The sequence below is a fragment of the Martes martes genome (assembly GCF_963455335.1).
Source record: "Martes martes genome assembly, chromosome: 7".
In the NCBI taxonomy this organism is placed as follows: Eukaryota; Metazoa; Chordata; class Mammalia; order Carnivora; family Mustelidae; genus Martes; species Martes martes.
The window spans coordinates 9,742,785-9,758,007 of NC_137894.1; the positions used below are offsets into that span (position 1 = coordinate 9,742,785).

The 15,223-nt window shown below is 43.8% G+C and overlaps 1 protein-coding gene across 3 annotated transcripts in view; it reads left to right on the plus strand.

Annotated features, from left to right (window-relative positions):
* The window catches only part of SV2B (synaptic vesicle glycoprotein 2B), a gene marked incomplete at both ends in the record, with an annotated part of 67,335 nt that extends 60,352 nt beyond the window's left edge, over positions 1–6,983 (plus strand). For 2 of the 3 annotated variants that reach the window (XM_080809475.1, XM_080809477.1), the window contains 3 exons: positions 168–368; positions 4,370–4,529; positions 6,800–6,983. In XM_080809475.1, the coding sequence (XP_080665601.1) occupies positions 168–368; positions 4,370–4,529; positions 6,800–6,983 (545 nt within the window). The remainder of the gene's footprint in view (positions 1–167; positions 369–4,369; positions 4,530–6,799) is intronic. The other variant, XM_080809476.1, reaches the window with a different exon arrangement.
* Between the last annotated feature and the right edge of the window lie 8,240 nt (positions 6,984–15,223).

A 15,223-nucleotide genomic window follows, 5' to 3' on the forward strand; every position in this document is an offset into this window, starting at 1 on the left:
TCCATCCATACCTGGCCACACGTCACCGTGACTTTGAGATTGTCTGATTGCCAGAGACTTGGGGCAGCCTGCCCTCGGAAGGGGTGTGACTCCATCTCTGCCTCTGCCCCGTCTCTCCCCAGCCCCTGTTCACTGTAGATGAACTCAAGGTATCCTTCTCTCCCCAGACCTCTACAAGCATAAGTTCATCAACTGCCGGTTTATCAACACTACCTTTCTGGCGCCGAAGGAGGGCTGCCACATGGACTTTGAGCAGGATAATGACTTCCTGATTTACCTCGTCAGCTTCCTTGGCAGTCTGTCTGTCCTGCCTGGCAACATCATCTCTGCCCTGCTCATGGATAGAGTCGGAAGGCTCAAGATGATCGGTGAGTAGTTAGGGATTCCGCATCTCCTCCAGTAGGTGAGGATCGTGGCTTTCAAAATGTATTAAAGGAGAGGATTTTTTCTTTTTCTTAAATAAATCTTGTGCTGGAAACCAAACAGGTAAGATGGGATATGCTAGTTGGGGAGCCTGGGAGGCAGGCAAGGCTTCAAAACCCCCGGACTCCACGGATGTAGTTTGAGACCTATGGTCCAGGTCAGGGACTCATCTTCATTTCCCGACTGAGCGGTTCTGGGAGAGTCACTCACAATATTAGCACTTCAGTAGGGATATTAAATATACCCATTCTACCCGCTTTGTAAGATTATTGTCAAAAAGTATATATAAAATTCTCTTCAGTGAACATTGGTTCATCTGATGGGTTTTTAATAGATTGCGTTGCTTATTATGATTTCATAGTGATGACACTTGGGCTTTGGAGGTGCGCAGACTCATGTCTGAGTCCTATCAGCTCGAGGCTATCTGACTTGGGACATGTTCTTTTACTTCTCCAGGCTTCAGTTTCCATATCTGTACCTGTAACTAGCTGGTCGGGTTTTGTGAGGCTTGAGCATAATGTAGCCAGAGCATCTTAGAGCGCTTGGTGCCTGTAGGTTCTCAAAAATGGTAGAAGTTTTCACGTATGACTTGCTTCACTGCACCAGGATTCACAGAAGTTTGCTACAGAAACACATGCTATGCATGGAAAATAAGAAACAAAACATGTACACCCAGGGCCAGGGAAAATATATATTGGAATATATAAATTGTAAGGCCAGCATGGGGACGAGAACAACACACTGATACACATGCCGTGAAGGGTCTGTTCTGGGATGTAGCCGATCAGGAAAATTAATACCAACTCCCTAGCAGGGAAGCTCAAAGGGGAATAAAATAAATCACATAGTCGTTTTGTCAGAGAAGAGCAAATGAATCAGAGCTCAGCAAAGGGAGCTCTTGCCAGTGTGGGGCTCGTGGAGTATTATTATTGTAAAAGTAGCATGAATATTTAGAATGGGCAGCACAAGAAATGCTGTGTGTGGTGAGGTTGGCATCACAGTCACAGACAGAACAGTCTCCTGGGTCAGAGGTGAGGCCCTGGTTAGACCTGAAGCCCCTGAAGGAAGGGCAGCGTTGACTCAGTCCTCAATGCCTGAGTTTTTCAGCCCACTTATACCCTGTGCAAGACCAGCAGCTCAGAGTTAGGTGGCCATCTCCACCAGCATTTGCTTTATGAGTCTGCACACCTTCCTTGCCTTCTCTGAGGTTCTGTTTCCAATTGTGAAAGTAATGCCAACCTCTGCTCAAATGTGATAAGGTGTGTGAGAGTAGATGGGTGATGTTTCTGCCATTCTGCCCCGGACCTTTCCAGCCCCAGGTTGAACAGCGAATACTGTGGTTGAGCCCTGGGGGTAGCCTGGGACACCTTTGGGAAGGCAGGGTCTATGGGGGTGGGGTGGATACACATGTGCGGGGGTGTAGCCTGCCCCCCGGAACAGCCACATATTCCCCCATAGACGCAGAGTTTAGTCTGGGCAGGGGGAGGGGGCAGGGCAGCCGGAGAGCAGACATCCCCTTTGCAGCCACTGCAGCCCGTCTTGACATCATGAATGTATCCCAGATCAGAACTGATTTCTGTCACATTCCCCAAACTGGACAGCTAGAACTACTATTTCTCATTCTTTGTAGCCTACTCTTTTATTCATGTCTGTATTTTGGTTCTGAGCTGCACTGTTAAAAGCACAGACAGTTCCTTCTTCCTTCTTTAGTAGAAGGTCTAGCACAAGGCGGACCGACGGTGATATTCTTAGTACGTGGTTCATACTAGATGCTCAATAAATATCTCAACGGGATGTCGGTGACCTGTTTTGAAATAGTCTTTCCACGAATGAAAAGAACTATTTCCTCAGACAAATTCCTCTTGGATCTGCCGGGGCATAAAATGTACTCTGCTGTGCTATTTCCAGGGTAGAAGTCATGTCTTGTTAACAACAAAGTAGAAATTTTCCTGATGAGGCTGTTTGTTCTCATTTATTCACTCGATAAGCGGTAATATATGCAGGACTTACTCTCTGCCAGGCTGTGTGTGTAGCAGACACCGAGAAGGCAGCAGCAACCGAGACAGACAGCACCCTCATGCTCACAGAGCAAATGATCTATTGGGAGAGACAGACATAAACTAGAAATTTCATTGAACAAACACTTATAAAGCATGGATTATAGGTCAGGCTTCCTGCCAAGCATTTTGTAAATATTAATATATTTAACGCTCTATAACCCGGTGGGGTAGGTACTATTTTTTGTCAACATTTTACAGAAAGGGAAAGTGAGGCAGCACAGGGAGTTTAGGAGACTTGCACAAGGTCACACAGGGGAAGTTGGGACTTGAACTCAGGCCTCTCCATCACAAGGGAAATGAGAATTAACAGTGTGGAAGTACAGTGGGTCACAGGGATCTATAGTAGGATTACTTAACGTAGTTGAGAGGTCAGTTCTCTGACTGTCACTTGATTTATTTGATGGTAAGATTTTGTATTCAGTAAACTCTTGTCATCATTTATTGTAAACTAGACACCATCCTTGGGCAATTTGAGGGAAGCATGCATTTAGGTGATATAGGTCCCAAGGCACTTGTGGCCCCACAGATGTTTATCTCCTTCTTAGCTGTTTGGAAAGATGTTACCAGGTGACCTGCTCACAGCTCCGCCCCCTCCCAGAATCAGCAGAATTCAGGCGACAGTTACCATGTCCCAGCTCACCAGCAGGGTTTGACATCCGTGTTGGCAACTCCAGGTCTGAGATTTTAGCCAGAGGCATCCCCATCAGAGAGGTCCTTGTGGGTGAAGCCAGGCCACCAACATGGCTTCCTGTCAACGGGTCCCCCAGCGTCCTGATGCCCGTGAAGGACCGTTGGTCTGTTTCCCAGCTGGGTGTCTGGAAAGCCGCTTTCTTTCTTTCTTCGGATTATTCCCACTGCATTTCCAGCCATAGTTCTGGTTCACGCCCTGCATCCATTCCACGTTCCCCAAGCTCTTTGGTCTGGATGGAATGGATTTGGGCAGCGTTTGACATGGCCTTCTTTCAGTGAGAACTTTTATCGTGAGCTGTATCAGTCAGAATGCTGGTGGGAAAAAGAATCCACCCTAGATAGTGCTAGTGAAGAGACTTTATGCATGGGATGTGGCTTTTAGAGTCGGGGGTGGGTGCAGAGCCCCCCAGATGCTAGTGAAACTGGCAGCAGGTACTGCCTCTAGGATTTCAGGGAGAAGATAGCCCTCACAAGAGCCCAAGGAGAGCTGGAACCATGGAGGCAGAGGCTCCTGGAAGGAACTATAGTCCTCGGGTGGGGATGCAGCCATCGCCAAAAAAGGCTTAGAGATAGGCTGGGAATCAGGAAGAAATACTCCAACCCCTCTCTGCTCCCAGCTGACAAGGGAGCCACAGGTATGCAGTCCCTGGGGGTTTGCTTCTCAGGGCACAGGGCAAGGCTGAGAAGGTAGATCAGATGTCTGGGGTGGAGATGGGATAAATGGGGAATAAACAGCAGGGCCCTTCAGGTGTTCTTCTGCAGCTCATTTACAGTTCTGTTCTCAATAGCACGTAAGCTCCATGAGGATTTTTTGATATTGATGTATTTCAGGTGTCCAGAATAATGTCTGGGACATAACACATTCTCAAGGAATGTCTCCTCAGCCTCCTCCCCAGTAATTCTGGGCTGAGCAGCACCACAGAGTGAAGATTTCAAAATTCTTCCAGGAAGAATTTTGGTGACATGACCCTGGTGACATGACCCATGCAGAAGGCTCTAACCCCACAGCTGGAGGACCTGTGGGGAGCTGTGTTTTCTCCGTGTAGAAATGGGCCTGTGACTTGAGGGAACCTGTTACTTCAGGTGCATCTGTGAAGATGGAGAGGGGAAGGGCCTGTGGGTGACAGTCTTATTTAAGACATGGGCTTCATGTTTGTTTGTTTTTTTTTTTCCCTGCCCTCGTCCTGCCCCTGTAGGTGGCTCCATGCTGATCTCGGCGGTCTGCTGCTTCTTCCTGTTTTTTGGCAACAGCGAGTCTGCGATGATTGGCTGGCAGTGCCTCTTCTGTGGGACCAGCATTGCCGCCTGGAATGCTCTGGATGTGATCACGGTGGAGCTGTATCCCACCAACCAGAGGTCAGTTCTTCCCTGGGGTTCTCTCTGGGACTTGTTCAGACTTCTTTGGCCAGAAGTCTACCCATCCCAACATCCTCCCTCACAGCCACCTCGGTCTTCTGGTGTTTCATGGACAAAGCAAGCATCTCTTTGGTGGTTGAGTTTCTCCTGCACGGGGGTTGGCATAGGTACGGAGGTGAGCAGGCTAAAGCCTGATGGGGTGGGGAGAGGGTCTAGATACAAAGGACAAGTATAAGCCATGTTTGGGAGAGAGGAATGCGGGGGAACCCATAGGTACCATGCACTCCAAAGAGAGGTGAGAACAGGCCTCTAATGGGAGAGAGGGCAAAAAGGTGAAGAACTAGATAAGCAAAGGGTGGGGGAGAGGCAAGGGCAGATAAAGGTGGGGGATGAGGCCTGATGGTCTAGGGCATTTACAGAGAACGTGGTAGGAGTGCCCAGCACTTACTTGTATTCTTGTGCAAGCCATATGGGAAGAGGTTTGGTTGAAAGGCATAGAGTCAAAGCCATTATGTAGCAGTTATCCCTCCTTATGGAGAGGGAGCTGTGAATTTTAAGGATGGCAGGTTAAGTGGCCCTATGGTCAAAAGGAGTGTGAAGTCAGGTAAATGAAATTCTGCAAAAAAAAATCTTAATGACATTCCCCAAATTGGTGACAGAGGTATTAGAATATGGAGAGCTATGGCAAAGCACAGCATTCTATATTTGGAGCCCCTCTCCCCTGAACCAAGAGCTTCTAAGTTTTACAAAAAATAAGAGGAGGAAAATTATCATTATTTCCATGGTATATGATTTACATCTAGGAAACTCAAGACAATTAACTAAAGAGACTGCTAAAAACAGTAAAATAATTTGATACTGTGGTCAATAATAAAACTAACTTAACATATGGGATTTAAAAATGTATCTAAAAATTTAAAAGTAAAATTGAATTCCATTTAGTAATAGCAGAAATCATAAACTGTCTAGGAATATAAGAATATAAGGAATAATAAGAAAAATGAAACACTTATGTGAAGAAAACTATAAAGCTTTACTGAAAGACGAAACAGAAGTTTTATATATATATCAAGATATACTTTATGAAATTCTAAGAAGATTTATTCTTACACAAATTTCAAATCTTCTTTTGTTTCTTTCTAACTTCAACGAATCCATTCAGAATTCAATGAGATTTTTTTCCTTCCCTCTGGAAACTTGGGACAACTTTGGGAATTTCATGTAGAGAAATACACATGTGAAAATACCCAAGAAAATTCTGGAAACAAAAAGATTGGGATTGGGGGCTATTTATATATAAAGTGATTTAAAAATGTAAAAAAATTTAATGTACAAAAATGTAAACATATCCTTAATAAACCTGTGATATGAAAAAGAAATATTTTGCTTCATTTGAAGAGAGCTGGTGCTGGGAGTATAGTCTCTGTATACAGATGGAGTCAAGAAAGGACAGATGATTAGTAGCAGTTACCGCTGAGGGGACACCTGGCTGGCTTAGTCAGTAGAATAAGTGACTCTTGATTACTGGGGTAGGGAGTTTGAGAACCATGTTGGAGGTAGAGATTTCTAAAAAAAATAAATGACCTTTAAAAAAAATAATAGTTGCTCCTCAGAAGTGTAATTGGGGGATAAAAATTAGGATTAGGTTTTCCCATGGGTGACAGAAATCTCAAATAACTGCAGCCTTGGGAAGGTAGGCATTTCCTTTTTGTCTCCTGTAGAGGTCCAGAGTAGGCACTACAGACTCTTTTCATCTTGTTGTTTGCCCTTTCATGAGCTCTGCCATGGGCCAAGATGAGACCATCTACATTTTTGGAAGTGGGATGGAAGGAAGAAAAATGGAAGAGAAAAGAGCAAAAAGTACCACTCATGACATCTCTCAAGGAAATTTCTCAGGAGCTGCCATTTGCACTTACATCCCATTGGCTAAAAACAGTCACATGGCCAGACTCTGAAGCAAGGGAATCTGGGAAATGTAGTCTACATATGAAAAGAAAAAGAAACAAGTGTGAAGGCAATACTCCAGAATGTGAACAGTGGTGATTGTCTTTCAGCGGTGGGGTTATATATCTCTGCATCTTTATGTTATTCTGTATTTCCAAATTTGATTAAAATGAGAATGTTTGACTTTCATGTGTAGGGACAGAAGTCCCCTCCCACATCTTCACTATACATTCCCTCACAACAAGGGAAAGAAAGGACCCAGTCCTGTTCATCCAAGGAGGTCTGGTTCATCTTTTAGAATGATTTACTTTCTTCTTCTTTTACAGGGCGACAGCCTTTGGCATCCTTAATGGATTATGCAAATTTGGTGCCATCCTGGGAAACACCATCTTTTCTTCTTTTGTTGGGATAACCAAAGTGGTCCCCATTCTTCTGGCTGCTGCGTCTCTTGTTGGGGGTGGCCTGATCGCTCTTCGGCTGCCGGAGACCCGAGAACAGGTCCTGATGTGAACAACCTCTGGGGAGAGAAGATGTTGGAAGACCCTTATCCAGGAACCTTGAGTGCACCCATACTTCCTGTCTATCACTGTCCAGAGGACATTGTCCAGAGGACACAGGAGGAGAAGTTGATTTTGTGACTCCTAGTTTAGGACCCGTCAATATGTTTGTAACTCAGGTGACTGATTTGGGGGTGTCCTGAATCACCTTCAGAATCTCAGAGCTGTGTTCTTGGCTTTGGGTCTCCCCAGCCCAAAGCAGGGGAAGAAGGATCACAACGTCTAGTGGGTGCACATGCTGAGCAAGGAGTGTGTATTCCCCCTACCGAGGTGAAAGGACTTATTTGCATTTCAAAATGAATTTGAGGGTGAGAAACGTTTACGTTCCTCCTCCATAAAGTTCCTCAGAGCCTGGTGACCTAACAAACTGACTTGCCAGGAAGTTAGAGTCATAAATATTGGGCTGAACTACAGGATACTTATATTTTTGCATTTAAAAGTATCACCGAGCCTATGGTCCATTTGAAAATTGGCACGATAGCATTGAAGATACTCTAATATAGAAAACCAAATATTTGAGCAATATCTATAGAAATCTGCTCTCCCCTCAACCAAGTGTCCTAAGTTTTCCATGACAATTAGGTGGTAAATTTAAGGATGCTATTTATTCCTGTTTTGATCTAGTCAAAGAAACATAATGCGATAGGTATTCTGTAAACTAACTTTGTACATAGCTATATCTGGGTTTAATTTGCAGAAATGGTACCTGCAAATATTTGCCAGTGTTTTAGCCATATTTTGGGAGGAGCTGCTGTTTGGGGTCCCAGGAAATTGGGTCTGATTGAATGAAATGCAAACACAATATCTTATAGCCATTTAACTTGCTGTCAGGAGGATGCACTTTGCAAACTCACGTTGTACAGTTCATTTAACCCAGGCACTTTCCTTCATGTAGGTGGAGTAGTTACTTTTCTCTTTTACACAGATCACTTGTGAATCAAGCTCACCACCGTGGGTACCGGCATTAGATGTTGCTGCTCCCCCAGAAACAACAGAAGGATTCCGGGTCTCTGGGGTTCTCTTTATAGGCAAGAATAAAAGACAGTGGACAAGATGAGTGATTGAGAAGGGATGGGGAAGTGTAGTCAAAGTTGTCCAAAGTGTACATTCTTTCTATTTCTTTTAGCTGTAAAACATGATCTGTATTTGTTATCCTGGTCAGTTCCCATGAGAAGTCTATGCTGTGTGTCTTGGTTCAGGATGTTTGAAAACAGATGTCATTGGCATGGGAATTAGGGCATGCAGTGGATGTCAAGTATGTTTCTCTTCAGTGCTCCAGGTAAATTCTTTTCTGAGATGTTTGGAACATGAGTGGGGGTGAGGTGCTGTGGGGTGGGGAACCCAGGAAAACTGCTTTGGCAAGGGTCAGCAATAGGCCGAAGTCTTGACAACACAGAAAAGGAAGGTTTCGTGCACTGGAACTATCTAGAATGGAAGGACAGTGGGCTATGAGCTCTTGTCCCTGAAGGTGGACTGGCTGAGGCCAAGTTGGCATCAGTTTGTAAGAACTCATGCTTCAAGCTGGTTTGCAGTGTTCTCAGTGCTGTCAAGTGCCACACGTTCTCTACCAGACATCTCCAAAAACTGAAGCGAGACAATGATAACCCCATGGAGTATTTTCTCGGCCTTGGGGAAACACTTTGGTCCCAGGACAGCTTCAGGCCCTCTTGTGGTTGTTTTCTGGAGTAACGGGTATACAGGAGGAAAGAGTAAACATTACACCTTTCCACCTTGGATCTGAGATCAGTTTTAATGGTTAAAATGTTGACTTTGCTTCTCTTGTCTCCTACCTCTTTATTCACTCTTTTTTTCTTTGCAGGGAAGGAAGACATGTCAACTCTGATTTGACACCCTGATCCCCATAAATATATAAATATACTATTGTGTATTAACGTTTCTCTCAGTGTTTTATAGGAGTTACCTAACATAAAGGCTACATCAATAATGAGAGGACCAATGTAACACATCTGTAACATACTTTCCGTATTCTGGCCATATGAAATACAGTGGCTCCGTTCGTTCAAGGGAAGTGTGTAAACAGAGATGGCCGCATCCCTTGTAACGTTATTTTTCAATGGGATGATACCATTTAATGAGCAGCTACCACTGAAGAAATTTACAAAGCAGTTAGAGTCTGCATTTGTAGCGAAGAGGAATCTTGTAAATCTCATGTCCGATTAATCTTTGAGTGTTGAGGTGGCTGCCATAATTCGGGGGGTTGATTCCATTTGGTTTTCAAGCTCTAACTTCTGCGTGACCTTTATGGCTCCTTAAACCAACCACCTAACCAACCAAGGGCAGTTCTGGTCTCATCTATCACATCGGCCTTTGTAAAGAGTGCAGCCAGACTCTGCAGCCTTTCTCCGTCCGTGAAGGATTGCCTGACGCTGGTATACCTGGCCACTTCTTAAATGCTGTCATGCCTGCTGAGATCAATGTTTCTTTAAAAATAGTCTCCGTGGCAAGTCATTGGGGGATAACGTACAGCATTCCTGGCCAGGCACTTCTTTTTCATTTCATGTTCTACCCTGAGAGACTCCCGATGGCATCCTTGTGGCGTGGAAGGTTGAGGTTCCCCTTTGTGAGGCAAAGCTACTCACAGTTCATGATGTATTTTATGATGCCCATTTGGGGAGCCATTACTTTTAACAGCCTCAACTGTGTTGTGTCATCTCTTGATGCTAATTTCTGACCTTCTGTTTTATTGGACATAATTAGTGAAAAAGGTGTGCCTGTTTGTGAAGTTTATAGCACATGCACCTGAGGTCATGTGACAACCCCATTCCCAGGGTCCCCCTGCTACCTTGTATTAGCTCATTAAAAATAATAATAAAAATAATTATAAACAAACCTTTAAGAACTGAAGCTAGAGGTTATTTCCAGACAGTAAGGTGTCTGCTGGATTCCTAAGTTAATTGGATCCGTTGGGGTTGACATGTTGAAAACCCTTTCTTTCACCTTATTTTGCATATGGGGACCTTGAAAGAGCAGATGATGGTGTGACCAAGGAGACACGTAGCACTGGGAGAGGGTTACAAGGCCTGCAGTGATGTTCTCTCTGTAATTCTGGAGCAAACTCTCAGTCCGCCATCTCCTAACTGCAGGACCTCCCGTTGAGTCTCTGAGGAATGGGATGAAGAGACAAACATTTATCCTCCATTCCCAGAGGCCATACATAGACAACTCACTTGATTGTCTCACCTGGAGTAAGTGGAAGGATCATCGTATGAAAAGGTTGATATTTATTAATTCATCTAGTCACTGATTCATTCATGTGTTCAATAAATCCTTACTGAGCCCATATTGTGTGCCAGGCTCCATGCTAAGCCCTGGGATCCACTGGTGAAAACCCTGGTCACCGTTCCTGCCTCCTGCTTCCTTCTACTTACGGCGAATGGGCAGGATGGTTATTAAGTTGGCAATAAAAACAGCGTGCGATGATCTTATCATCGGTAAAATAGACCTTCTGCTTGTAAGGAGGTTCTCATTTCCCTACCAGCCAACTGTGGATTTCTGAATCTCATTGTTTTCTTTCTTGTTTCTCTTTTCCTCCGAGAGTGTACTCATTTCTTATCTTCATAAACCAGGTAAAGGAAAAGACACCTGAACTCGTTTTCTCCAGAAAGTACTCAGTTTTTACTTCATTGACTTTGCAGAGGGTTGTACGTGGAAGAAGGGATGGGGGCCTGGAACACGCAAGCAGGGCATTGAGTAGTGAGCCAGGCTCCCCATAGTCCCAGGAAAGGGGTGTCCACTTTCACGGTTGGCTCATCTAGGGGGCATCTGAACCAACACTGACCCAGTCTTTGGGGTTTGGTTGGGATTAGGTTGGATAACATACGGCTGAAAACCTCAACCAGCAGGTTTACAGTACATTCGTAAGAAGTTGAAGTTTTACTTCTCTCCTGTATTAAGGAAATCTGGAGGAAAGAAAGCCATAGCTAGTACGGCGGCTTTGTGATCTGATTCTTGGGAACAGACTCCTGTCTTTAGGCTTCCTCAACTTTTAGTGCACTTTTTCCATGAGGCTCCCTCAGGGACCGGAATGGCAATTTTCCTGCTTGTCCTCACATCCACAGTTCAGGCAGGAAGCAAAAGAAAGGACAAAGGGCAAAGGGGTGGCACCTCCCGGCAAAGCACTCTTCCCTTGAAACTGTTCTCTTAGACCTTCTTTCCAGTTCCTGCCATATGTATATCATCGACCTTAAATGACTGGAAAATATGTCATTAACCTGTGAACATGGCCATCCTTCCTCCAAATCGAGGATCCTAGCATTAAGGGAGGAGGAGAGAAAGGATAGGATGGCTGATGCTTCTTGAATTTTAGTGTGTATCAGAAACACCTGGAGGGATATTCAAAGTCACACTGCTGGGCTCCACCCCAGCTGGGGTGAGAACAGAGAACACGCGTTTCTAACAACTCCCAGGTGATATGGATGGTGTCCGTCCTTGGGCCATACTTTGAGCAGCATTGACAGCCTGCCAATTTGATTTGTTGGGGAAGCTCTATTACCCCGATCACTTAAATCCAGCCCAAACAGAAACTCACAAAAGCTAGCAGCTCATGAAAAATGATCGCCATCTTCCTAAAGTTCAGAGACAGTCACCTAGTGGCAGTGTATCAGTAACTGAAGAACATCAATAAAACTACCCCCTTCCTTAGAAACTGCTTGGTTTCACTCAGGCCTTGAACTTACGAGCCCATGTCTATTTGTAGGCCTCTAATAATCTCCTAGGGTCACCAGAGGGTGGACATAGTTTCACCTGGGGCTGATGAGCTGTTTTTCCGGTTTCCATGATGTAATGATTTTTACAGATGTAAATATATTTGTGGCATATTGTAATCCATTAGACCTTATATTGGTTCTCTTTGCTACTCAAAAAGCTTTCTCCAATCTAGGGGTGCACGGGAAGTAATAAAGACATACACCTAGGTGTGACCCTGACCTGCTGATGGTCAATCTGAACTTGGTTTGGAAATGTTTCTTGAAAAAAGTGAAGAGATTTCTCCTTTAAGTAAGAGAAAGGCAGAGTGGGATAAATTTCTGTACTTAGACCTCATTCAACATGTATTTACAGAATGGGTCCCATGGGTCTTGTGGTCACAGGTCTCTATCTTTAAGTGGTCCCCTCTTCCTTGACCCCATCCAGTGCTTTGTGCTTCTGTGGGTAGCTGTGCTGTGTTCAGACATAGCCCTAGGAATATTTTGGAAATAAATCCTTTGGCATTTGAGGCAAGCCTAAAGCACATTTTATTTAATTTGCAGAAGTATGGGGAGGAAATTTATATGCATGGTTTTGGTGACAGCAATGAAGTTCCTAAAAAGATTAATGATGAAATGAAACAGAGGCTAGAGCTATCCACAAAGGTTAACTGAAGAAATAAAAGTTATGTCATTGCTAATTACAGAATGAAGAGGGGCTCTCCTTAGCACGACTGTTAGTACACCTTCTGGAAATTTTGAGCCAGGAGCTGAGTCCCTGTCACCTCACCTGAAACACAGACTTAGCTGTCCGTGCACCTCTGGTTCTGCTGGCTTAAATGATTTTTAAAATTTCAGAGATGATAAATATTTATTCCTTCAGAAAGGGACTGTCCTCTACCCAAGTTAATGTGGCTGCCACATTTGATTATTTTGCTGGGCAAGGGTAGGGGGCGTCTGTTAGATTAGTGACTGTCACTCAATCCCCCTGTCCCATCCTCCACTTCTTATATACAATATATAATCTCAGTTATTCCGATTTCTCAAAACCAGCCTGTGTGATTTCATTAGGACATGAACAAAAGACCCGTAAAAATGTCTTTGCAGGGAACTCAGACTTCGAACTATATCATAAAAGACTGCTTTCAAAAAAAATCAGAAAAACAAGTAGTAAGCTAAAGATGAACACATAAGAAGTGACTCTTATTTATTAACGTATTTCTCCCAAAAAATTACAGAGAAAATTCCATCAACCTCAAACATACTTGAAAGTGATAAAACTAAACTTTAAAACGCGTTTTATGATATAGCTTTCTTTTCAATTTGCAAGTGGTCAGTTTGAGTCAAGAAAACCCAAGGTGAACAAGCGTTTGGATTGGATCACTGATCCTGATTTGCTGGTCTTCATACTAATGATTTTCATAAGGACAATTTATAAAAACCTACAGTGTACATATTTTACAGTGGAAAAAATCTATAAACCAAATATTTTTTTTAAAGATGAATTTATTTATTTATTTGGGAGAGAGAGAAAGAACATGAGTGGAACGGGCAGAAGGAGAGAGAGAGAGAATCCCAAGCAGACTCCATACTGAGCACAGCCCCGGACTTGGGGCTTGATCTCATGACCCTGAGATCACGACCTGAGTGGAAACCAAGAGTCAAATGCTCAACCGAATGTATCACCCGGGTACCCCAAAGATTTGCAAACAGAATATAGATTGTCCATTGCTGAGATGCGTGTTAGAACTTAGGCTGTCACGAGTGAAGCATACAAAGGATATTGATGTGTATCTAAAACATTTAACACATTATTTTGAAAGATAGCTCTCAACATTTTAAAGTTACATTTTGGGGAAGAGGGAGGTATTGGTGACATATGAAAATTAAAAAACATGCCTCCCACAGTATCTAGATATGAAAACTCTTATTGGTTAATGTACATGCCATGGATTAGACATATTTGATTTGGGCTATTTTCACATAAGGGATAACATCTAAAAGATATTTTAAATTGTATACGTGTGAAACCCTGATCAAGTAGTTAAACACAGATTTGTCAATTCTGCTACATTTCAAATGGCGTCAAACATTAAAGTAGCTGATCTTCAGGAATGGAGGAGTATATAAGGTTATTTTTCTGCATGAGATTTGGCCCCAGATTTTTGTTCCATCTGAATCCAGGAGGTCCCCAACCTGAAGGATGAAGGGAGTGTCTGTATCTTTTGTCAACCCTTCTCTGTTCTTGATGTGATGGGTGACGCACATACAGCCGGCTGAGGTATTAGGAAGTTTACAGCGGCATCTTACTGCATCATACCAATTTGTGCTTATGAGTCCTTTTTCTATTTCAAAGTAGTAGGTTATATTTGGAAAGTCCAAGCCCCAAAGAACAATGATGCAGGATTAAGACTTTTTATTCCCTGGTGGGGTAGAGGGGCCTGAGAGACACGCCATTTTGGGGGGAGAAGTCAAAATATTCAGATGTGGGTGACTCTTCGTGGTCTTCCTGAATGTTGGGCCAGCGCTTTTGAATCTTTTCTACAGCCACTGCTACCACTGTGGCTATTTCAGTCCCTTGACTGGATGGGACACTTTTCTAGCCTGCCAGGCATAGAGGTTAGGCACTGATGTTCGCCATGGCAATTTGCTCCTGGAACAGGGGTGTCTGGGGAAAAAAGTTAAAGGCAGTCTCGATAGGTATTCTTGGTGTCTTTGTAAAGTGCCCTAAGATCTGTAAAGAATACTTTGTGGGATAGAAGGCATTCCTAATACCATTGCTGTTGATGAAAAACGCTGACACACAGCCAGTGGAGGAAGGGGGTTTCTTTGGAAGCCTGCTGTCCTTCTGCAGACCACCTTCAAGTTGAGATGATAAAAAGTCAGGTGTCTTTCACACACCTGTGTCATACTGACCTGTCCTCCACCCACGGCCACGAGGAGAACAGAGCCACGTGCTGTGAACCATGAAAAGGAAATCTGCATGTGATGGGCGGAGGGACCCATTACCAAGGGTTGTGGTGACTTGACGACTGGCTGGATAAACCGCTGCCGTATGTCCATCTAAAGCTGTTGGGATACGTCTGTCAGCAATGCCATGTGCGGAGAATGCGTCCACGGAATGATTGAGCTCACACTGCGAGTGCGGAGTGACCAGAGCCATTTTTGTTTCCCTGTTTTTCACGCTCTACTTTCCCTGTGTCTTTAAGTGTTTTCCATCTGACTGTCCCTGGAAAGTGGAAGTGCTCTGATGACCTAAGCGTTTTTGTTCTTCAGTGTATTAAAAGAGTAGAAACATTTGATTTGGTGATTGGTGATGAAAATGTTAACCTCTACTACTTTGTGATCCCCATGTTAGCAAGTCCTTCTTGAGGACTTACTGTATGACAAGGAATGTGATAAAGATTACCTCTTTTAATTGCCATTATAACCTAATGAGGTAAGTGTTGGGTTTTTTTCCCCTGAGAAATGGGGAACCTGAAGTGTAGAA